At 40.9% G+C, this 24,096-nt stretch overlaps 3 protein-coding genes across 3 annotated transcripts; 2 read left to right on the forward strand and 1 right to left on the reverse strand.

Moving 5' to 3' along the window:
* Positions 1–503: 503 nt before the first annotated feature.
* On the reverse strand, positions 504–13,386 carry LOC105381206 (WD repeat-containing protein 3). The gene is made up of 18 exons (XM_048626873.1): positions 13,119–13,386; positions 12,690–12,899; positions 12,165–12,362; positions 11,827–12,000; positions 11,083–11,279; positions 8,427–8,647; positions 7,999–8,119; positions 7,417–7,618; positions 7,125–7,214; positions 6,879–7,016; positions 6,644–6,735; positions 3,973–4,150; positions 3,382–3,537; positions 2,301–2,366; positions 1,820–1,980; positions 1,185–1,407; positions 599–754; positions 504–535 (listed from the first exon to the last, which is right to left on the reverse strand). The coding sequence occupies exons 1-17, from the start codon at positions 13,287–13,289 to the stop codon at positions 602–604; spliced, it is 2,751 nt and encodes a 916-aa protein (XP_048482830.1). The 5' UTR covers positions 13,290–13,386; the 3' UTR covers positions 504–535; positions 599–601.
* Positions 13,387–13,711: 325 nt separating this feature from the next.
* LOC105381177 (phosphoribosyl pyrophosphate synthase-associated protein 2) lies at positions 13,712–17,609 on the forward strand. The gene is made up of 7 exons (XM_038109087.2): positions 13,712–13,871; positions 13,963–14,076; positions 14,215–14,334; positions 14,538–14,826; positions 15,305–15,474; positions 15,924–16,038; positions 16,385–17,609. Exons 1-7 carry the CDS (start codon positions 13,852–13,854, stop codon positions 16,688–16,690), a joined length of 1,134 nt encoding a protein of 377 aa, XP_037965015.1. The 5' UTR covers positions 13,712–13,851; the 3' UTR covers positions 16,691–17,609.
* Positions 17,610–20,925: 3,316 nt separating this feature from the next.
* Positions 20,926–24,093, forward strand: LOC105381178 (tyrosine--tRNA ligase, mitochondrial). The gene is made up of 8 exons (XM_048626741.1): positions 20,926–21,304; positions 21,558–21,705; positions 21,786–21,964; positions 22,164–22,380; positions 22,458–22,536; positions 22,624–22,899; positions 23,150–23,338; positions 23,930–24,093. Exons 1-8 carry the CDS (start codon positions 21,171–21,173, stop codon positions 24,091–24,093), a joined length of 1,386 nt encoding a protein of 461 aa, XP_048482698.1. The 5' UTR covers positions 20,926–21,170.
* The last annotated feature ends 3 nt before the right edge of the window (positions 24,094–24,096 follow it).

Consider the following 24,096-nt stretch of genomic DNA (forward strand, 5'->3'; position numbering starts at 1 on the left):
TCTACATACTCGTACGAATACGTAATATTATGATCAAATAAATTATGTTGGAATATATTGTGCTATTGATTTTATTTATATTACTTACATATTATAAGGACGTATATTTATCAGCTCTATACCTTCAGAATCTTTCGAAGGGTCTACAAGAAGGCCAACATCATCATCAGCCCGTAAACGTCCACCGTTAAGGGCCAGATATAGGTACGTGCGAGTCAGTACGCGTACTTATGGCTCTACAACCTTTTTCGCTCGTTTCCTCCAATTTGCGTACTTCACAAAAACCTTTCGTCGTGCTTTAAGTACGCGTACTTACTCGTACGTCTATCTGCCCCCCCTTTAGTCATTGGCCACTCAAGGTATGCCACAGCACTCTACCAACAGCCCTCCACATCACATCTACCCCACCAGTGCATTTCAAGCTACTTTAGATAGGCCGCAAAAGAAACACCGTCATAAAAGTCATACCTATATTACAACAAGTACACAGTGAAACATCTCCATAAAGTCATATCTATATTACAACAACAAGCACTTACACTAAGTGACAGTGACAATCAGCCGCTTGGTGGGTTGCCTATATTACAAAAATAAGGATATACTAAGTGACAGTGACAATGGGCCGCTTGGCGGGCTGCCGGCGCCGGCGCTGCTTGTGTCGCACGCCCGCCTCCGCGAACAGCTGTTCCCGCTCGGCCGCCTCCGCCGCGCGGCCCAGCCAGCCCAGCGCCGCCATGTTGTCGCCCACCGTGTCCTGGGGAGGGGGGGTAGTAGGTTGAATAATGATACAGAAGTGGGGTAAGAAAGATGCTTATAGGTAGCTATTCTGAATGCAGAAATTCTGATTTTAACGCTGTCAAACTATAAATTTTGCTAGCAAAAATTATAGTCATAGAGTCAAGTCAAAAAACACTCATAGAGTCGATATCATAGGCATAGTACTATTAACAGATGGCAAATCCATACAAAAATTCTAACAAGGGGAAAATATCGTTAATGTCAAGGCATAAGCATCTGTCAATCAAACGCACAGAACCCATGCTATATTTTGCTTGCATATTAGTGAGCCGGACGGAAGATTCAGTTGAAACGTCACACGGGTGCAGGCGAATACAGTCAGGATACTCGACTTAAACCTCTAAAACGCAATCTAAATATTGCACAAACAAGTTACAACCACTCACCCTAAGTTCATTAAGCCTCATAGACGCCTTGGCCTGTATCTGTATCATGTACTTGAGTAGCCCATCATTAGCCACCAGCGAGGCGTGGTGGACCTTCAGGAGGAATATCGCCAGCCGACAGAGAAGCTCGGTGTTATCGCCACGGTCCAGTAGCGCTGGCAGCATTTTGACGACGTCACACGCTGACTTGAATGGCAGCAGGATTAGCGCTTCTTCTAAGTCGCTGTAGAAGGGAAAAGTGAGGGAAAATAGAATAGGATGAAGAAGGATAATTAATTATAATAATTAAACCAAATATAACGTAAGTCTAATACTTACTAATTTTGGTACGGACAACTAGTTCAAAATGGTAGACTTGTGAGTCCATAAGCTGATTGATACTACTAGAAATTCAAGATCACTGGATCTTACCCATGGTGAAAAGCCAGAGCTGATCTACCGCGCTCACTTCCGTACAGACAATGTGTGAGTGAGACAGGTATACCAGAAGCCAGGAGCATATAATTATACTTGTTGTACAGTCATTAGCCCTTGTGTGTTGAGCGGTAAAAGAAGTACTTGTCGGCACACTCTCCCCCTCCTCTGCTACTAGCTTGTTCTATTACAGCCTTTAAGTATAAAGCGGTAAGCTATACCTGGAGCGGATCCTCTTAACAGTCTCCATGAGGAAGTCCTCGGGCGAGGCGGCTCCGAAGGCGGCCATCAGCAGCGGCGGCGCCACCGTCTGCCCGCGAGCCTCGGCTAGTTCCTTGCGGTACTCTGCACCCACCTCCAGGCATTCCATTATTGAGTCCGCCTGGAAGGAATGTTGTGGTTTAAAGTGGATGTTAGCACGTGAATGCAATGTGATCGAGCCAATAAAATGCGTTTTCGAGGTCTGTTGAATGTCTGGTTAGGTGGTGCTTCTGGCAACTATATGCACTACATATAGCTGCCAGAAGACTTATTAGTTATACTAACGACCCACAGGTTCCCCATATAAACGCTATACCAGAATCTAACCCGTATTAATGTCAAATGAAGAATTAGGGTTTAGGATTTTCCAGGGTTTTCTGCATCAGTTTTAATTATCAGCATTTGTTAAAGTATACATATAGCAATGATGGGTTGACTTACCGCTTTCTCAGCCCCTACAGTTTTCTTCGACGGCATGTTGATGTTCGGTAGCCCAGGAACAGGAGCCTGCAAAAGTTCAACAATTTAGTTTTTGTAAACAAATTAAGTACTAAAGAGTTTCGAAAGTAAAACTATGCGGTTTACTGTCACACTATGCTGAATATCCAGAAAAGTTATCAAACATATCAATTTATGCTTTTGTATATTACAGCATATTCTATTGTTGAGGAAGGTATATGCCTGATGCCTTACCTGCCTAATGTGGTTCGATTATATGTATATGAAGGTTGGACACCTTCATAATCAGCTTTGTTACCTTGTCCCCCGTGGCCAGTGCGTCGTCCGGCTCGTCGCCCAGCACCAGCGGCTCGTCGGTGCGTCCCCCGGCCCCCGCGCGTCCCCCGCCCCCGCGTTACCTTGTCCCCCGTGGCCAGTGCGTCGTCCGGCTCGTCGCCCAGCACCAGCGGCTCGTCGGTGCGTCCCCCGCCCCCCGCGTGTCCCCCGGCCCCCGTGTTACCTTGTCCCCCGTGGCCAGTGCGTCGTCCGGCTCGTCGCCCAGCACCAGCGGCTCGTCGGTGCGTCCCCCGCCCCCCGCGTGTCCCCCGGCCCCCGTGTTACCTTGTCCCCCGTGGCCAGTGCGTCGTCCGGCTCGTCGCCCAGCACCAGCGGCTCGTCGGTGCGTCCCCCGGCCCCCGCGCGTCCCCCGCCCCCGTGTTACCTTGTCCCCCGTGGCCAGTGCGTCGTCCGGCTCTTCGGTGCGTCCCCCGGCCCCCCGTGTCCCCCGGCCCCCGTGTTACCTTGTCCCCCGTGGCCAGTGCGTCGTCCGGCTCGTCCCCCAGCACCAGTGGCTCGTCGCTGCGTCCCCCGGCCCCCGCGCGTCCCCCGCCCCCGTGTTACCTTGTCCCCCGTGGCCAGTGCGTCGTCTGGCTCGTCGCCCAGCACCAGCGGCTCGTCGCTGCGTCCCCCGGCCCCCGCGTGTCCCCCGGCCCCCGTGTTACCTTGTCCCCCGTGGCCAGTGCGTCGTCCGGCTCGTCGCCCAGCACCAGTGGCTCGTCGGTGCGTCCCCCGGCCCCCGTGTTACCTTGTCCCCCGTGGCCAGTGCGTCGTCTGGCTCGTCCCCCAGCACCAGCGGCTCGTCGGTGCGCGAGTGCAGGCGCAGCGCGCGGTCGGCGCCGCACGACGCCACGTGCAGCCCGCCCGCGCCCGCCGCCACGCCCCACGCCTCGTCCGCGTGACCCTAAGACAGAAAAAGTGGTTTGTAAAAACAGCCATAGATACCTATGGCTGTTTTTAACAACATGCGGAATTCATCACGCACGCGGGATGGCACGCCATTTTCCCACGTCTCGCGTGCATATTCCACGCGTTACAATGAATAATAATAGTATGTACGCATGCGGGATTGTAACGTGAACTCTGAATACTCGGGGAAGGGAAACAAATAGGCATAGGCGAATGGCCAAGTGAGGCCACTTCATTAAACGTGTTTGTACAGACATTTTTACAACAACGCTGCTACCAACAGATAAGCAATACAGGCACATGCTGTAAAACGCATTGTTTTGTTATGGGCAAAAGTGGAATCATTGTGTATATGTGTACTGTAGCAACAAAAGGGCCTTTATTCAGCATATTATGCTCTTTAAAAAAATTAATACATGTAAGTACTCACATTCAAAGTGATTATATTATCATAAGTATCCGCGTCCCACTGTTTAATCTTGCCGTCCTTAGAACTAGTGAAGAAGTAGTGTGTTCCAGGTGCGAACTGCAGTCCAGTCACGCTGTCGTTGTGCGCGAATATCGACTTGTGACAGTCGCCGAAATCCATGCCCCAGATCTTCACGTTTCTGCAAACCACAATGAAATCATAAATATGTTCACAGTCAAGTTTCATAGTAGTGTCCGCTAGAGGCGCCACTTTGTAGACGTGAAAATTAAAGCTCTTAGTTTGTGCAAATATTAAAATGAAAATCCGTAATAGGACTACTGTCCATCATTTTTAACCGACTTCAAAAAAAGGAGGAGGTTCTCAATTCGTCGGGATCTTTTTTTTTTTTTATATTTTTTTTTATGTATGTTCACCGATTACTCCGCCGTTTATGAACCGATTTTGAAAATTCTTTTTTTGTTGTATTGGGTTAACATGCATGTTGGTTGCTCCATAGGTGGTATCCGCACAAATAATATAAGTTACGCCGATGACATGGTGTTGCTGGGCCCATCGGTCAGTTCGCTCAGGCAGATGATAGGTATGTGTGAAAACTATGCTGAGAGGCATGGACTCAGATACAATACCAAGAAAAGTGAGTTAATGGTTTTTGCGGCCGGTAATAAAACTCCTAAACATATACCACCAATAAAATTAAACGGGAAGGATCTCAAAAGAGTGGCAAAATTGAAATACTTGGGTCACATTGTATCTGAGGACCAAAAGGATGATCTCGATATTGAGCGCGAGCGCAGGGCGATGGCGGTCAGAGGCAACATGTTGGCCCGCAGGTTTGCTAGGTGTTCAAAGGAAGTAAAGATTACATTATTCAAAGCTTATTGCCAAACTTTCTACACCTGCAGCCTGTGGGTTAACTATACGCTGAAGACCTACAACGCCCTGCGCGTGCAGTACAATAATGTGTTCAGGATGCTGTTGGGGCTGCCGCGGTACTGTAGTGCGTCAACGATGTTCGCAGAAGCGCATACAGACGACTTTTATGCAATTGTGCGTAAAAGAATCGCCTCAATCTACCGCAGGACCCGCGACAGCGCCAACACCATCCTCGGTAGCCAAACATGTCGGCCTAAATAAATAATAGTTTTAAGTTATAAATATTTTAAGTACGTACTAACAAACTGTATTTTAATATGTCTACTAACAAAATTGGATCTTAGTAATCTGAATAAAGAAATTATTATTATTATTATTATGTTGTGTCGTTACCATCACGGGACCATGGGGTCCCGGGCATTTGGAAGGCGTGCATGGGGCCGAAGCCAACATGTAGAGGCCCGTTTGACAACATTAATCTATATGAAATGTGACACCAACCGAAGATTTTCCCTGTGTAAACTATGGAGTAAACCCAAGGAAAATCCTCGGTTAGTGCAGGACTATTGTAGGATATGGAGAAAACTAATACAGGGTTATGGAAGGGGGTACTAAATGGACTGGGTAACTGGGACTATGGAAGGATCCGACTATGGCCCCTGCCTGGACCTATATGTTTCACACACGGATAAAAAGGCAGGGGGTGACTCGCACACACAGTAAATGGGCCCCCCAAAACAGTCGCTAGCACATAACAGTGACGTAGCAACAAGGGGGCAACATGGCATGAGGTGCTAAGGATGGAGAGGTATTCCACGGCTCTCAGGACAATCGCGTTATCGGTCAAGATCCCTACAAGCACCTTACTGGGTAATACATCCTTCCTCGAGCATTGCTGCTCTAGCGGTACACCACTCAAGCCAGCCAATGAAGGCAAGCAAGAGGTGGGAGATCCTGTTCCTCGTCAGTGTTCACTCTGGACAACCAATAAAGGCAAGCCAGAGATGAGGAACAGGGGTTCTCCCCGGCATCGGGTGGGTGGGGTCGCTAATGCCCAACAGCTCGCCACAAGCTGCCCTGCCGCTTTATTATTATTATTATTATTGGGTTGAGCTCCCAGGTGGTCCCATTTTTTTTTCAGAATTTTATCTCACCCCCAAGGGTGGGTAAAGGGGTAAAAACAGGGTATGAATTTCCATTTTGGGCACATATTAACCGATTCTAATGAAATTAAGAACGTAAATATAGTTCTTATAACAAAAAAATATACGTGTTTAGGCTTGAATGATTCGTATTGATTAGTAGGACTTTTTGGTATCATTTGCACCTTACTTTTGATTGAAAATTATTACAAATAAACTGAAAACTATTAAATAAAATAATAATTAAAAAAATTAAAAAACCGACTTCAAAAACCCACTAAAATGTAAGAAATAATTTAAGGTTTACACAAATTCTACTCGTATGAGAAAGTACAAATATACCTAAGCAGGAACTGTTCTTTTTTGAAGTTGGTGCCATATTTCTTCAGATTACTTTGTCACCGCACCAACATCAAAAAAGAACAGTTCCTGCTTAGGTATATTTGTACTGTCTCATACGAGTAGAATTTGTGTAAACCTTAAATTATTTCTTACATTTTAGTGGTTTTTTGAAGTCGGTTTTTTTTATTATGGATGACAATCAGAACTAATGTTTCTGCAATTGTTTTTTACATTGTAGTTCCCGGTATTGCCGTAATAATTCAATGGTGGCGCGGGCAGCTAGCAGTAAATATTAAAAAAGAGTAAAGTCTTACCTGTCCGCAGAACCAGTGGCAATAATGTTTGAGTCGTAGCTAATATCTAGACATAGCACTGGCAACTTGTGTCCGTAGAGTGATAGGTAAAACTGGAATAAAAAAGGAAGTTTATAATTCGCGATAAAAAATAATGCAATTACTATTGTAATAATTAACTATGTTTGTAACTGAAGTATTTAATCATTACTTTTGGATTGACTGACTGAAAAACTACATAAACCCGATATCTCACCTTAAAAGTGTCTAAGAAGAATATTTTAACAGTGGCATCTAACAGAGCGACTGCTATGAATTTGCTGTTGGGACTTATTTTTACAGCCATTACTGTTTCTTCTAATTCGAGTGTCCTCGTGTGTAATAATGAAAGTACCTGCATAAAAACAAAAATAAATTAGGGACACTCAATAATAAACGGAAATGACCGGTCAAGGTCTAATTTCTGGGTGACAATGATGATGATGAGTTTATTTTTACTTACTTTAGCTTTGGATTCGCCGATCGGGTCTGATATCAATTCGAATTGCCACAGTTTAACTGTCTTGTCGGCGCCGCCTGTATAACACCCTCGCTGTAAGGAAAAAACTATAGTTATAAACACATTTTTTATTAAGACTATGTACATTGTTCGGAAGTGGATCTATTCTATTCCAGAATAGACCCTGAAGCCACTTCCGATATGAGTAGGTTGCCATCAACCCACCAACTAGGGCGTATCATTCGTTGACGTATTAATTGTTCACCAAATAGAAACTAGAGCGAAATCCACTCACCAAATCAGGCGTCAACCCGACAGTATTACACTCGCCCGAATGCGCGGGCACTTGTTCCAGAATAGTCCCCGAGGCCACGTCCACTATGAGTAGGTTTCCGTCCACACAGGCGACCAGGGCGTGGCGGTCGCCGGGCGCGAAGCAACAGGCGGAGGGCCGCCCGCACGGGGTGGGGATCGTGCGGAGACAGGTCTGGTTGGGGCTGGGGGTAGAGTAGAAATAAATTAAATATTAGTATGCTAATGGACTAAAATATTAGTGCGTGGTTTTAGCATGTATAGTCGCGTTTATGAATTAAGAAAATACTATAACTCAACGAAGCTATGGACATGGATAAATTTAATGCTATTTTATTTCGGTGGTAAATCCACACATGAACAAAATGTTGGGAAGTCAATATCAAAATAGTGCACGGGCTCCAAAGGAAAGTTAATATTTTGGTAAAATCTCAATGAATAAGACATCATGGTCAGCATTGGTGATAAATATTTGTATAATTGCATAGCACTACATTTGGCAAATAAATAACTCACAAAAACTTTACATAGATTGTATGACATAGATGCGACTTTAAGTTCATACCGGTTCCACAGTTTGATGGTGTCTGCAGCGGCGGACAGCACGGCGAGGTTGTCGGAGCTGACGGCCACGCAGCGCGGCTCCTTCGCGTGCCCCGGCAGACGGATCTGCTTCAGGCATTTCACTAAAATGCAACCATGGAGATTAAGTATTTATGGTATATAAAAATTGGAAGTGGGGACGAAATTAAGAATGCTGTGCAGGAAAATGCTGCAAGCCGGCTAAATTACACAAAAAATAAGTAATAAATGGGTCAGTTATATTAAAATTACATAACTTATATATGTATATCACAAACACGTACATTATGTTATAGACATTCAAAATTATCTGGTCCAGTACGTCATAGTAATTATTGATTTGATATGTTATTTTCACCAACTAAAATTGACATAAATAGGGAAAGTAACAGAAAGAAAAAGAGCACTAACCTTCGCACTCCCCCTCAATCGCCAGACTATGCATTTCCACAGTATTACTCGCCAGAGTAACCCCCGCCCTCAACTCTCCCGTCATCCCGAGCAGCAAACAGGCGGACTTGATCTTTGACTCGAGTTTCACTGACGCGAGTCGGCGCACCTCGTCCGATAGTGTCAGTAGTTGAGGCACTGACGATGTTTCTGGGTCCACTTCGCCGCTCGCTATTTGTTTTCTGTGGAATGGAATGATGGAGTTTATTTTGTGGAGGTGAGGGTGTCGCATTCGCATCATCAAAATACTATAAGTAATCATCCATTGTTGCACCTACACTAACCTCTCGCAAGGAGCGTCACAACCCCAACGCTCTGGCCGCTTCTAAGCTCCTCCTCATACAATTCGTTCGTAAGAGGCTCATACAGCAAAATAACGTTATATTTATTAACTTAGTAAAGTATTGTTTATTTGTATGAATATTTATTTATTTATTGAAAGTTACAAAAACAGATTGTTATTAACACATTCTTATAAATTCATGCTTGTGGATCTTAATGTAAATAACAGTCCAAAACTATGTAACAAAAACATGCTAGAGTAGTTTGCTACACAAACATTTGTTTAGGTTAGTAATTTTATTTTAAACTTAATTTTAAATCTATGAGGTAACTAGTTAAACTAAATCGTTAATTAGGTTAGTTTTAATTCTAAGACAGTATACATATTGGCATACAAACAACGTAATTAGGTATGTATATACTATAAGTAGTTTAATTATGTACTTAACAAGTGTTCATTCATTATTGTGAAGCAATTTTATTGCATAACGGAACCCAGGTAATGATGACCCAAATATATCAATATGATTATGACTGCTGATTAAACTATTATATAGTTGACACATTCTGTGTACTGGTGTATTAACTGTGGAGTTTGTTCTGTGACCCGGTATAAAAAAAGGTTTTATGTTACGAGGGGTTCGTCTAGGGCAGTGTTTTTCAACCTGTGGGTCGTGACCCCCTGGGGGGTCGCGAAGCCTCTGTAGGGGGGTCGCCAGAAATCGAAAAAACTGGGTACTTAAGTAAAAAATATTAATAAATACAATGAATATTTATTAATTAATCATGGACACCATAAATAATAATACTGTAACATTCACATATAATATACACCCTGTAGGGTTATTTATAAATAGACCTGATGCTTTCAGGAGGTGATAGAGGAAGGCATTTCCAGTCGATTGATCCCAATAATTAATTATCTGAAACTAAACCATTTCTATGATATTTAATTTAAGTTTTTTTTAAGTTTTTGCGAAAACTTTAAGCTTAAAACCGAAAAATTTAAAAACTACCCATTTTTCAATTACTTTTTGGTTGTTTTGCATAAGTAAGACCTTTATAAACTAATTAAAATAATGAAATACATGTGCATTATTCGACTTAAATTTGATTAGACACAATACCTCAAATTAGTTTTTTCCGCCGTCTCTGGCCATATCTTGGTGATACCTAAATTGATTTGATATTGAAATATCTTATTTGAAAGCTTATAAGTAAGTTGACAATGTTTTTAAGCTGTAGTGCAGAGTGACATTCTTTTTTTAATTTAACTTATTTGTTTTTACGTTTTGAATATAAAAAAATGTTATCTATTTTGAGGTAAATATTGTGTCTAATTTAAGTCGAATAATGCACTTTTAATTAGTTTATTAAGGTTTTACTTATATGTAAAACAAAAAAAGTAATTGAAATATAACTAAGCTAGTTTTTTTAAGTGAAAATTAAAAAAAAACTTAAATAAAAATATTAAATATCTTAAGTTTCGGATAATGCAATATAGAGTTCAATCGACTGGAAATGCCTTCCTCTATCGCCTCCTGAAAGGATCAGGTATACTTACCAATAACCCTGTATACTTACTTACATGATTTAAAAAAAACCGAAGGGTCAAGGGGGTCGCGAAAAAATATTTCCTCCCAGGGGGGTCGCATCATGAAAAAGGTTGAAAAACACTGGTCTAGGGCAATTAAAGTGTATATTCGGTAAAATATTAGTATCCAACTTCCCATGAATTATCTTATGCAGTACACAAAGATCTAGTATTTGCCGTCGATTATATAACGATGTAAAATTAAAATGTTTGAGTCTCAAATCATAGTTGGTTAATTTATATTTAAGGTCATATCTGTAACTCAAAAATCTAAGGAATCGCCGTTGTAAGGCCTCTAAACTATCTATGTGATTTTGGTAAAAGGGTGACCAAATAGTAGATCCATATTCAAGTATAGTTCTAATGAGAGAGTTAGTTAGAGAGTTCTAATGAGATAGGTCTTAGATAAGATTTTATATTACAGTGTCTGTTGAAGCACAACACTACGTGTGCGCCCCATCACTAGACGAGTGACGGCGCCCCCCCGCGCCCCGCACCCCCGCTGCGCAGACGCAGACTACGCGCCGCCATTCTGAGACTGCAAGCCATAAGCCATTCGATCAACATAACAAATATTTCTTTTATTTTGAAACTCTGATAAAGTCAATATATTTCTTGTAAAACTGATCTCCAACCTAGTTCTCATTGAGTAGATACCTGCGCCAACAGTGTCAATTAAAAATAAAAATGACTAAATTCTACCATTTATACACATTACTACATCAACCATACTCTACTCACTGCAACTTCTTCCTCATCTTCTTAACCCTTTTATCCATCCTGGCATTGGCCTCCTCATCGGGACAGAACACAAACAGCTCAAGCAGTGCGTCAGTACCGTAGCACGCGAGCACGCGCTGCCCCGCGTCCGTGGCGAGCCCGGCCACGCGCCCGCGCCCGCCGCGCATGAGGCGGCCGGCTTCGTGGCATTGGAGCACCTGGGGGGGCGGGTGAGGGGGGTTATTGCTTGTGGGTAAAGGTAGGTAGTAGGAAGTGTTAGTCTGTGTTTAAAGCAGCAAAGTCTGGCTACTGGTACTGGCTTTCTGGCGTGAGCTTGGGCGGCTTAATAGCTAGTCACCTCATAGGTATTTCACGCATAATAGCCCACCATGAAAATCAGCTCGCCATGATAGGTAGATAGAAGGGGGGTTATTGTTTGTGGATAACGAGTCTGTGGTGAAAGCTAATGCCACTGAGCATTTTATGTTAATGCTTATTGGCAGCAGGAGGTAGGTGGTTCTGGTTTTTATCTATTGCTACATCAAGCAATATGTTACATGGTCAGAGCATCTTAAGGTGATGGTGGCTGGTAAACATTTTTTTAGCATGTTCAAAGGATTTCACAGGTCCAGGTGTAAATCAGATTAGATCTTTGTAGGGAGGAAGTATTTTAATTTAAAGATCTGAAGTGACTAATCACATATGAGTATGCATTGGAGACTACTTAGGAAAGTGCCCTTTACATCTATGTATTTCTATACTTACAGAGCTATCCTCAACATTTTCAGTCTCCTCTAACTTGACGATCTCGAGCTGCCTTGCAACCTTCTCCTCTTCCTTGTCCTGGTCGGTCCACCGCAGCTTCCACACCCGCAGCTCCTGGTCCACTGTGCCCGTCACCAGGTAGCGCTCATCCTTTAGAAGTACTGCTGACCAGACCTGGAGGTGTTTGCAAATTATGTACTTACATATAATAAGATTACTAAGTCAGATAAGCAAGAATAAATTAATAAGACATGATTTACATAGTGAGAAAAGAAGTAAATGTAAGGTAAGCAACCATTCAATATATAATCGTTTTTGAGTATAACTTGTAGTTTTACCTCTGCCTGATGTCCACCCAAAGTTTTGAAGCAATGTTTGGTTTCAATGTCCCAGAACTTAACGAAGGAATCCTTTGAGGCGCTGACAACTACATTTCTGCTGTTGATGAATAGCACGCTGGTGATGACTCCCTTGTGACCACTGAACCGTGCTACACCAGTCTCTGACACCACATCCCATAGGATTACTTCTGTGTCCTGAAAGCAGCATATTAAATATTAGATTCAGGCTAGTGAAAGAATATTTATCTAAAATAATATTTTTACCTATTTTTACTGGATGTTCATATTGTGTTTTTTGGTAAATAAACTTATTTGTATTTGTATATTTTTTTAATTTTTTGTCATAGTATAGTTAAGAGACCTTTACTCATTAGTATGATTATGTTTGTGAAAAATCTTTTTAGCCTTTCTACCAGAAATGGTTGAAATGTGCTTCCTTAATTGCTAATTAGCTTAAGCTAATGAAATAATATAACTTACTAAATTTAATTCAAAAAAGAACTAGCAGCTATAAATGTTTACCTTAGCTCCAGAGACAAGACGGGTTCCCTGCTCATCATACTGCAAGCATGTAACAGCAGACTTGTGTCCGGAGAAGACACACACTATCTCATTGTTGGTCAGCTCAAACACATTGATGTTGCCATCCACATAGCCGACTGCTATGTGGTGTCCTGACGGACTGGCTGCTATCTGTGACACTAGAATACTTTCCCCAGGCAGCACTTGTGCCTGAAGTTAATTAATGAGAATTAACAGAGTCGTATAGACAAACCTTTATTATAAATTAAAGAAATTGATGTAGAAATTTAACATATTATTATTAATTTATAACTGGCAATTACTATAATACCCAGAGGGCAGTTTGAAACCTCTGTGGGGGTTGGGTTGTTGATAGTTTTACTCTAAACAGTCTACATAATATTTTGCACTTATGTATCAAACACTTACCTTTTCACCGAGTCTCATATCCCAAATAATAACATGCTCGCATGCACCAGTAGCGATGTATCGCCCACTGATACCGTTGAGGCTGACATGTACACTATTGCAATCACCGCTAGCTATAATATTAAACGTTCCACTTGGAGCGTATCGAAGGTATTGTTTTGTTAAACCCATTTTATTTAAAAATAATTACTGCAACTTTATAAACATGACCAAAACATAACCTCAAATAGCAAACAAAACATGGAAATGACAACTTTGACAAATATAGTTCAACTGACACTACACGGCACGTTTATAAAGTTAAAATAAATAAATATGGTCATCCAAATTATTCTGTACTTGAGAAATCGTAGGTAGTGACGGATTGGTGAAAATCATTACTTTTTAATGGAAAAAGATAGCCATTGTGAGAAAGGCTGGCATTAAGCTATGGTTTTTAAAAATATAATAAAAATAGTATTAACTAAAATATAGCATTCCTCATAAACTTATATGATGCAGTGGGTCGTGAACCGTATCGCCGTGTTTGAAGAACTTTCATTCATTCAATACCGGAAAATTTAGTTCACTTCATTATTCAATTTAATCTGTGAAACAAACGTCACTTTTTTAGTTTTCTCAAGTTTGCTTTGGTTCTCATTTTAATTGCGTGGAAAATAAAATCACATTTTTCATCTAATTAGAGATTCTAAAGAAAATCTGCGCTTATTGTAAGAGCGGTTACTAGTGTGTTATGTTACTCAATAAAACTAGGTTCGGATCCGCCAGATATTCATTCCCATGCTTGCTTATATTACGCCTTGACGGCGTGAGTTCGAAAACTAATAAGTTTATCACATTGCAGGCTTGTAGGATTTACTTCAAGCCGTTCCAACATGATTGAGATTGACCAAGGCTCGTCCGACATCGTGATCCTGACCGGCAACTCGCACCCCGAGCTCGCGGACTTGGTTGCCAAGTATGTTGTTGTATCCATACTTCTACCACCAGTTGCATGTCACCACTTTCGATTTTATGCGAATAAAATAATCCCTCAGCCCCAAATAACCCGCCTATCTCATGATAATTTTCTACCGGTAATTTTGCTTTCTTACAGTCGGCTGGGCGTGCGCAAAGGAGGATGTTCAGTGTATCACAAGACTAACCGAGAGTCAGTGGTGGAAATTGCTGATTCCATTCGCGGAAAAAACATTTATATCATTCAAACTGGGACCAAGTAAGTAAATGTCATGAGCAAAACTAAGTTCATATTTTTATGAGGGTTTATCATAATAATTATCATAATTTAACCCATTAATACCATAAAATTAGACCCCATCAACTTATAACAACAGGACTTACATCAATCAGCACTGTATCTGCCTACCCATCTAGGTTAGAAGCATGAAACCCAAATCCAATAACTCTGACGTGTTTCAGAGATGTAAACAACAACATAATGGAGCTGCTAATCATGGCATATGCTTGCAAGACCTCATCAGCTCGGTCCATAGTGGGCGTCATTCCATACCTGCCATACAGCAAGCAGTGCAAGATGAGGAAGCGAGGCTGCATCGTCACTAAACTGCTTGCTAAAATGATGTGCAAGTCGGGCCTGACTCATATCATCACCATGGACCTTCATCAGAAAGAGATACAAGGGTTCTTTGACTGTCCAGTTGACAATCTGAGGGCTTCTCCATTCTTACTGCAGTATATTCAGGACAGTGTAAGTATAGTGGCTAGTTGTTGCTATGTAGAAATATATACTGAACATTTTTCCTATATGAATAGTAAAAATAATGGTTGGTAGAACTGAATAAATCATGATACAATCTCAATACAAAAATAGTGTAGGCTGGTTAGATAGCAAATTGGACTTTACAATCAGTCACCAGGGTCATGTAAATTGATGCTTCATGCTAATTTATATTCAATTGAATTCTATGTGCCATGCAACTAGACCAGATTCATAGCTTTGTTACCATATAACACAGTTATTTCACAACATATCTAAATAAAACAGCTTTTTAAAATATTATTTTTTACTTAGGTACTATATTAGATTATGATCTTACTCAAAGTTATCATGTTGTGAATCAAAAAGATAACAGACCCAGTAGATCAAATATTCAGTATGATGTAGGTATGTTATTTTTTTTTCAACTTTATGCAGTTTTTTCTTTATTTTTGTCCCTTTACTCCAGATCCCAGACTACCGCAACTCAGTCATAGTGGCTCGCAACCCGGGCTCGGCCAAGAAGGCGACGTCGTATGCGGAGCGGCTGCGGCTCGCCATCGCCGTCATACACGGCGAGCAGAAGGAGGCCGAGAGCGACGAGGTGGACGGCCGGTACTCACCGCCTTGTCTGCAGGGGTGAGAATGCACTGACTACCTGAAGTGCTAGCATGGGGCGCATTTAAGATGTGACAAAAGTTCTCTGTCGCGCTCGCTCTTGAGGCTGCGCGATGTGAGTGAGCGCGATGCAAAACTGGTCACGTCTTAATTGCGCTCCGTGCTAGTCCTTCTGTACAATAGTCAATTATATCACCCTTCTCAGCATTTGCCAATAGTTAGTTGTCCATTGCTAGACAAACCTCTATCACATCGCTGGGGGAGGAAGAGACTGAAAATTATTTGAGGTGGTTGGACAGTAGTTTGGCTGCCAGGGTAGGTAGTAATTCTATTTTAGTGATAAAATATGGGATACTGAGTGATGTCAATCTTATCATTAGCCACTGCAGAGACTTATAAAACTTAAAATTATTGTATCATCTATGTATTTTCATCCATTTTAACTTATCCAGTTGTATTCTGTGTTCCAGCGTGGACCGTTCCCGCACGATGGACGTGTCGGTGGGCGTGCCCGTGCACCCAGCCAAGGAGAAGCCGCCCATCAACGTGGTGGGCGACGTCGGCGGCCGTATCGCCATCATGGTGGTATGTACCGTGGTTCATTATAGTCATCTGCTGTCTGTAATGCTGGACATGGGTCTCTCCCAATGAGCAGCACATTCTAGGTCTTTCTAATTCCAGCCACTACTTGTCTAAGGTCATTGGTCCAGCACATTTCCGCGCTAATGAAGTAAAGCAGAAGTATAAGCAATATAACTACCTCGCTCTTGATCTAATACCCATTAAACCTAAATCTCAGTTCACATAGGTACTTCGGTCATGAACAAATTCGCAATATGTCTATTTTACCTATGTTATTAGTTTTAGGCACTCAACACGAAATTTCGCATGACTAAACAAACAATCCTCATTAAAACCTATTCCCCACCAGGACGACATGATAGACGACGTGCAATCGTTCGTGGCCGCCGCCGAGGTGCTCAAGGAGTGTGGCGCTTACAAGATATACGTGCTGGCGACACACGGGCTGCTCTCATCCGACGCGCCTCGCCTCATCGAGGACTCGCCCATAGACGAGGTGGTGGTCACCAACACCGTGCCGCACGAGCTGCAGAAGATGCAGTGCAACAAGATCAAGACCATAGATATATCCGTGCTGCTGAGCGAAGCCATCCGCCGCATACACAACAAGGAGTCCATGTCGTATCTGTTCAAAAATGTCACCCTCGAGGATTAAGGCATGTCTGTATGTATAAGTATTGTAATTGATTATTCTATTTTATCTTGTTAAGGGTTTTGGAGGATGTTTACCGCTGGAGGATACTGTATTTTAAAGCCTGAGTTGAGAGGAAAATGAAAACTGTTAGTGGTCTTTGCTTATGCAGCGTGAGTGTTCGAACAACTCGACCACGGCATATTGATATTTTTCTTTCCTCAGGATTACTAAAGAATTATTTTTGTAGTATTATCGTAAATGAGTAAGATATTCCATCTCCATTTTCTCGTAATTCCTATCTGGGTTTAGAGCAAGTAAATATTTTTCTTACTAATTTCAGTCCAACCCATATAAAAATGTTTTGTCCTTCTAGAATATGTGTGCTGTAAAAAGTATCATTTTGTAGCATATGTATTCTATGCTATTGCCTGCTATAGCATGTTATCTAATCATGCATCAATAAGATTTGATTTAGTATTAATTTAAATCATGTTTTACATTTCAAAGCATTTAAATGGTAAAGTTATCATAGGTAGTGCTAGAAAATCACACAGGTGTTATTTAATTAATTATAATATTGTTATTAAGTAAATTTAGGTGCTGCGTTTATAATATTTTGTCACTGCAACCACATTTATTTTGGTTTTCTATTTTTGGGTCACAAATTGAAATAGAAATAAAACTTCTCACTATTGTTACTGTGTTATAGTAAGATGTATAATTATTATTATGTATACTATTTAAATCAAAATGTGAAATGTTGTCCAAAGCTTTTGTGAATATTATATAATTTGTATAATAATAAATTTTTCACTGAAATATTTGCACCTATTAAGATTATAAGATTTAATATAGTTTATAGTGCCTAGAAAAGCCATAAATTGTATTAATTTGTTAGGATTATTATATTGTGTAATCGCAATAAATGGATGCGATTAAAGTGTGTTTTTTATTGTAAAAATGTATATGGTATTTTTTTTTCCATGCTGGGCAAAGGCCTCCCCATGTTTACTCCACACGTCTCTATTGTCGACCACCTGACGCCAATCCGGCAAAAATCTGTCCAGGTCGTCCCGCCATCTCCGCCTAGGTCTACCTGGGCGCCTGCGTCCGTCGCTCGGCACCCACTCGGTTATAATTTTTGACCAACAAGTCGAAATACGGATTGAAAACGCCTGGAAAAGCTTCTGGTCTATGAAATCTTTAATGAAGGGAGAACTACCATTATCGCTCAAGCGGAAGCTCCTCAACTCGTGTATCCTGCCCGTCCTAACCTACGGCGCACAGACTTGGTCTTTGACGGAAAATCAGAAGTCTAGGCTGAAGGTTTGCCAACGAGCTATGGAGCGTAGCATACTGGGTATATGGTAATATCTAACATTAACCTTAAATGTTATGATTTCGACCATTTGCTTAGATTATAGTAAAAAATATGTGATGAAGATGGCAAAAGAGTTAAAAATAATCAAAATATGTTAAGTAGCTAGGGAGTCGGGTGAACTGTTTGTAAGTATGTAAGTATACTCAATGGGGCGGTGGAGATTGGAACACCCAAGTCTGTCTAGAACTGCGAGTCTGCCTCTAGTTCCATGGAGGTGAAGGAATGCCGAGCTGTATATCACACCTTTACGTTAGGGTACATATTATGAGCTTTGGAGTTAGAGAACTACACTTGTACTTATGTTCCTTGGAGAGAGATATACGAGTTAGAAAAATACGCCCACTGGAATGGAACAGTTTATTTACTTCTATGAGCGAATGGGTAAGATACAAGGAACATAAGTTCCTACTTGTCTGGTGAAAAGGTGTGGTATGTTATCTTCATAGAGTAAGCGCAACGCAACGGGAAAGTTTTGTCTCGTCTTGACGTGAGCGTCTTACGCTCCGTGCTAGGTATGCTGGTCTAACTAATCAAGGAAGACATAAGTAGAAAATTAATTTTTGAACGCGTTTTTTTGTGAAAAAGTAAAATGTCATGGGAACTATATTTCTTGCCAGCAAAGTTTATTTTTGTCATCAACTTGTATCAGCAAATTATTAGATCAACCGCAACAATATATTTTTGTCCTCAAATAAATAAAAAGTGTCCTCTGGTATGAATCAGCAAATAATATCAATACAAAAATCTAAAATAATAGATGGATTGCCAAAAAATTTGAGTTCATTACATAAATAAAAACTTTGTATGCAGAATATTATTTTTGCTCCTCAAATAATAACTGCGCCCGCAGAATAGTAGATTTGCCAGCAAATATATTGACTCTAGGTCGCATGTTGCGATTTCTTTTTAATTCATATTTTATCAGCATTGCAGTAGTTACATTATGATTGGTCCAGTTATTAAAACATTATAATTCGTTAGCAATTTAATACATGAGTTTACAAATTAGTGGAGACGGTGCTATGGAGAGAGCTATGCTTGGAGTTTCTCTGATGGATCGTATCAGAAATGAGATTATCCGTCAGAGGACCAAGGTTACCGACATACTTAGCTGTCAAAATATGCAAGCTGAAGAGGCAGTGGGCTGGTCATATCTGCCGAAGAACCGATAACCGTTGGGGTAGACGAGTTCTCGAGTCGAGACCACGAACAGGCAAACGGAGCGTGGGACGCCCTCCTGCCCGCTGGACTGACGATCTTAGGCGGATAGCCGGTAGTGGTTGGATGAGAAAGGCAGAGGACCGAATGTTGTGGCACTCCTTGGGAGCGGATCTATCTCCACCAGTGCATGATTATTGGCTGATGATGATGATGATGAAAAGAGGAAGTTTAAGTTTTAATTACAATAAGATTGCTTTTGATTAGAAGAAGATTAAGGTTTAAGTTATAATTAGAAGAAGGTTGTTTATGTTGTTTTTAATTAAGAATATTGATGATTTAAACTTAATTTTTTGTTTCATTTAAATATTAAACATAACATCGAGTTATGTGGACATACCTATTAAAATATATACATAAATGTTAACTTGCCACTTGATCATAAATCCCGGCAATTTTAAGTGATTAATTGTTGAATTGATTTAAAATTGTTTGGGGGCAAAAATTTGCTGGCAAATCTACTATTTTGCCTTCAAACCTATTATTTAGCAAATTCAAAACGGATTTAATTGGCGATCGTTTAAATGACACCCAAATGTCATACCCCATTTACACTCTCGCCTCGGCCCTCGCCTCCTCGCTCGCCTCGTCACTCGTGCGGAGGCGCGAATGTAAACACCCACTCGCGTGCGACGCGAGTGGGTGTTTACACTCTCGTGCAGAGTTCAGTTGTCTTTGAGCTAGCAACGATGGAGGACGTCGAAGTTTTAGCCGCAACAATAAAGAATTTATGTATGATCACCGATTACTTCGCCGTTTATGGACCGATTTTGAAAATTCTTTTTTTTATGTATTGGGTTGAGATCCCATTTTTTTCAAATTTTGATTCCACCTCCAAGGGTGGGTAAAGGGTTAAAAACAGGCTATGAATTTCCATTCTGGGTACCTATTAACCGATTTTAGTTAATGAAATTTAGAAAGTACATAGGTATTTTTAACATAAAAAAAAATATGATGGTGACCTTGAGCTGATCTGATGATGGAAACGGAAGGTAGTCAAGGGAACTCCTCAACGGTAGGTATATAGCAACTACTTCGTGTTTACTACTGACTAGTAGGACTTATAGGTATCATTTGCTTCTTAATTTTGATTGTCAATTATTGCAAATAAACTAAGTATAAATAAGTAATAAAATAATGATAAAAAAAACGACTTCAAAAAACCACTAAAACGTAAGAAATAATTTAAGGTTTAGACATGGTTTAGACCTATTCTATGTGACAGTACTAATATATCTAAGCAGGTAAGTACTGCTTTTATTTCTTACGTTTTAGTGTTTTTTTATTGTTATTATTTTATTGAAATATTTACTTATATGAAATTAAATGTTTCGTCTTGCGACCAATCCATTATACAACTGAGGAAAAAACACTACGTTATAATTATACGACGACGAACACAACCTGCGCGGCACGATGTAGAAGCCAGAATGAAGCGGACGCGAGAGTGTAAACACCCGCTCGCGTGCGACGCGAGCTCGACGCGAGCTCCTTTGACTCGTGCCCCAAAAACCGCTCCGGACGCGAGCGCCGCGAGTGGCGAGGCGAGCGAGGAGGCGAGCCACGAGCGTCTGTTCACACTCGCGCCTCGCCCCTCGCCTTGTCGCTCGCCTCGCCACTCGTGCGAGAGTGTAAATGGGGTATCATAAACAGCTGGCTGGCTGCCGATTGACGTTTCGATATCACTGTAACAAGCTGAAACTTTTAATTTTAAATGTAAAAAGGAGAAGGAGATATATGAAAAGAAACCTCACCACAAATAACTAAACAGTAGCTTTTGTATAACTTATAATAAAGTAAAGAAAGAAGTGAAAAAGTATAAACATTCGCGGCATTTTTGAGGTTATATTATTCCAAATATATTTTCCGTATATAAAAACTCTGGTTATTACGTAAATAAAAATGCGCCTACTAAAGAATTTATTACGAATACCCAAACATTATTTGAGCTGGTCTCAAAGTTGTTTTTACAGCAAAAATATCCTGAAACTAAGTGAGCGAGGAATGTATCAAGATCTGTTTCCTAATACATCTGCGTAAGTATTGCATTCATTGAGATAATTAGCTTCGCTTCGCCTTATACAGCCCTCCGGTAGCAATACTAATATAAAAATAGCAGTATCAAATAGGTACAACATGCCTTAAAATAATTAAACAAAGTACCAACTTATTCTAAAATAGTAAAACTTGTGGACCAAAAGTATTGATGTTACTAATTTATTTATATTCCTACTTTTTATGGAAATAAATAGTATAGTAAAGACTTACCAAGTACAAATTTGTTTCCAGGGCAGAAATAAAGGAGATATTGGAGAAATCCCCACAGTGTGTGTATGCCGGCTTTGACCCAACGGCTAACAGCCTCCATGTTGGCAACTTACTAGTTATTATAAACTTAATACACTGGCAACGAGCAGGACACAATGTTGTAGCACTTGTATGTATTTCATTATTTATAGCCATTCTCTTATGTTTCATTCAGCAAAATTTTAATTTATATTTTTTTTCTTATTTTAGTTGGGAGGTGCAACCGGCCATATTGGAGATCCAAGCGGTAGGAGTTCAGACCGTATAGCTTTACAGAAAGACATATTACAGGAGAACATTAAAAGTATTAAGAAAAATCTTGAGACAGTATTTGAAAATCATGAAAAATATCTGCTACCTGAAAACAAAGGGCCATTGAAACCTGTAAGGTAATGTATTAATTAAGGACATTGTTCTAATACACTTCCATGAATCAAGGAATCAAGATAAAATCTAGTCCTTTTCTGTCAGCCCTTTAAAGTGAGACTAAAGAAATAGTTGATAAGGTATGCTTTTAAGCCAACCTAACATTGGATTTCAAGCTCCGAAGCACAGAGCAAATTTTTTATACAATTATTCTCTTTTCAGGATAGTCAACAATGAGGACTGGTACAGGAAGGTGGACTCTATCAGGTTTGTGAGTGAGATCGGGCGGAACTTCAGAATGGGCACAATGCTGCTGAAACACAGTGTGCAGACTCGGATCAACTCTGAAGTCGGCATGAGCTTCACAGAGTTCGCCTACCAGATCTTCCAGGCATACGATTGGCTGCATCTGTTGAAGGAATATGACTGCAGGTTTCAAGTAAGTTATATTCCTAGTTAAAAAAATATTTAAGTAGAATTTTGTAACTTATTGATTGACTTTCTCTATTTTTACAGATAGGAGGAAGTGATCAAATGGGAAACATTAGTGCTGGACACGAATTGATAAGCAGGGTAGCTAAAAAAGAAGTTTATGGTAAGCAAACTAAAATAATACATTAAAAACTGCATTTAACCACATACACACATTATTTTAACAATCTTATTTACTTGTGCTTCACAGGCCTAACCCTACCTCTAGTCACAACGGAAGAAGGAGACAAATTCGGCAAATCAGCCGGCAACGCCCTCTGGCTGGACCCAGAGAAAACTAGTCCTTACAGCCTGTACCAATACTTCGTGAGGACTAAAGACAGTGATGTGGAGAGGCTACTGAAGTTATTCACGTTTCACACCCTCGGGGAGGTCAAGGACATCATGATGAGGCACCAGCAGGCGCCCGAGAAGAGGATTGCACAGAACAGCTTGGCTGAGCAACTCATTCTGTTGGTTCATGGAAGTGAGTGAGGAAGTTTTGTAATGAATTACTTGCTTTTCTCCACTGCTGGACAGATGCTCCTCTACTCTAGGAGAATGAAGATTACAGCAAACGTTTATTTTACCTGGCTTCTGAAATTCTTCAAATACATTAAGATATATTATAGCAGGCCTTCCGAGGAACCACATAAATAATAATTTTTTTTTTCATGATTCATACTACAACATATCCTATCTATTAACTTAATACTAACCATACCACTGTCCTCCAGACGAGGGCCTCGAGCGCGCGCGCAAGGCAACATCCGCTCTGTTCAGCAAGGACGTGACGTCACTCACCTCGCTGTCACCACTAGAACTGGAGCAGGTGTTCTCCGGCGCGCCCGTGGTGAGGGTGCTGCTGCAGCCCGGCACCACCGTGCTCGACCTCGCCATGAAGGCTAACTGCTTCGGTTCACAGAGTAAGTGTTAGCGGGTTTACACTAAAGCCGACTGCATACTAGGCAGCCAAGCTCTACCACCAGTAAAACGTGGCTGTCAGTGCGAAAGCACGGGCAATACAACGTCATAATAATTATGCCATGCGCAGACAGGAAGCATAGTGTGCGGCTGGCCTAAGAAGGCAACAGTTTATTGTGATATTTGCTTATGCACTAGTCCGGTGGGCTTTTCTCATTCTTCTCGTTGGATGCTTTCCGTAACTTACAATTACAAAAGGGTCAGCTAATTAGATACTATCATTTGATTGTCCCTTTGTTTAAAAAAGAGAGTTGTTTCCCTGCTTCCTAATTATAAATTACAGCAACTCTAGAAAGGCGTTCTCACGCAAGTTGACAACATAAATAATTATCCAGACGATTTCTAACAGTGCGTCTTTATAATTTGTTTTGTTAGTTAAATTTAGACGTAATAAAAGCTCGCGAGTGAATGACCGTGACCGGTCGAGGTTTTCTCAACACAATGCATGCGTCGAGGATCGTATGCAAATAGTCAATGCTATATTTAAGTCGATGACGTGTTTTAGTCAACTTATTAAATTTGTTTGCCAACAGCCGACGCCATGAGAATAATAAATGCTGGAGGCTTCTACATCAACCATCAGAAGATGAAGAACATAGACGAGGTCATCACGGAATCTGCACACATACTGCCTAACCTCATATCTTTGTTAAGGGTCGGTAAAAAACATTACTACATTGTGAAATGGCAAACGTAAGCA

The sequence above is a fragment of the Plutella xylostella genome, chromosome 17, assembly GCF_932276165.1.
Source record: "Plutella xylostella chromosome 17, ilPluXylo3.1, whole genome shotgun sequence".
NCBI lineage: Eukaryota > Metazoa > Arthropoda > Insecta > Lepidoptera > Plutellidae > Plutella > Plutella xylostella.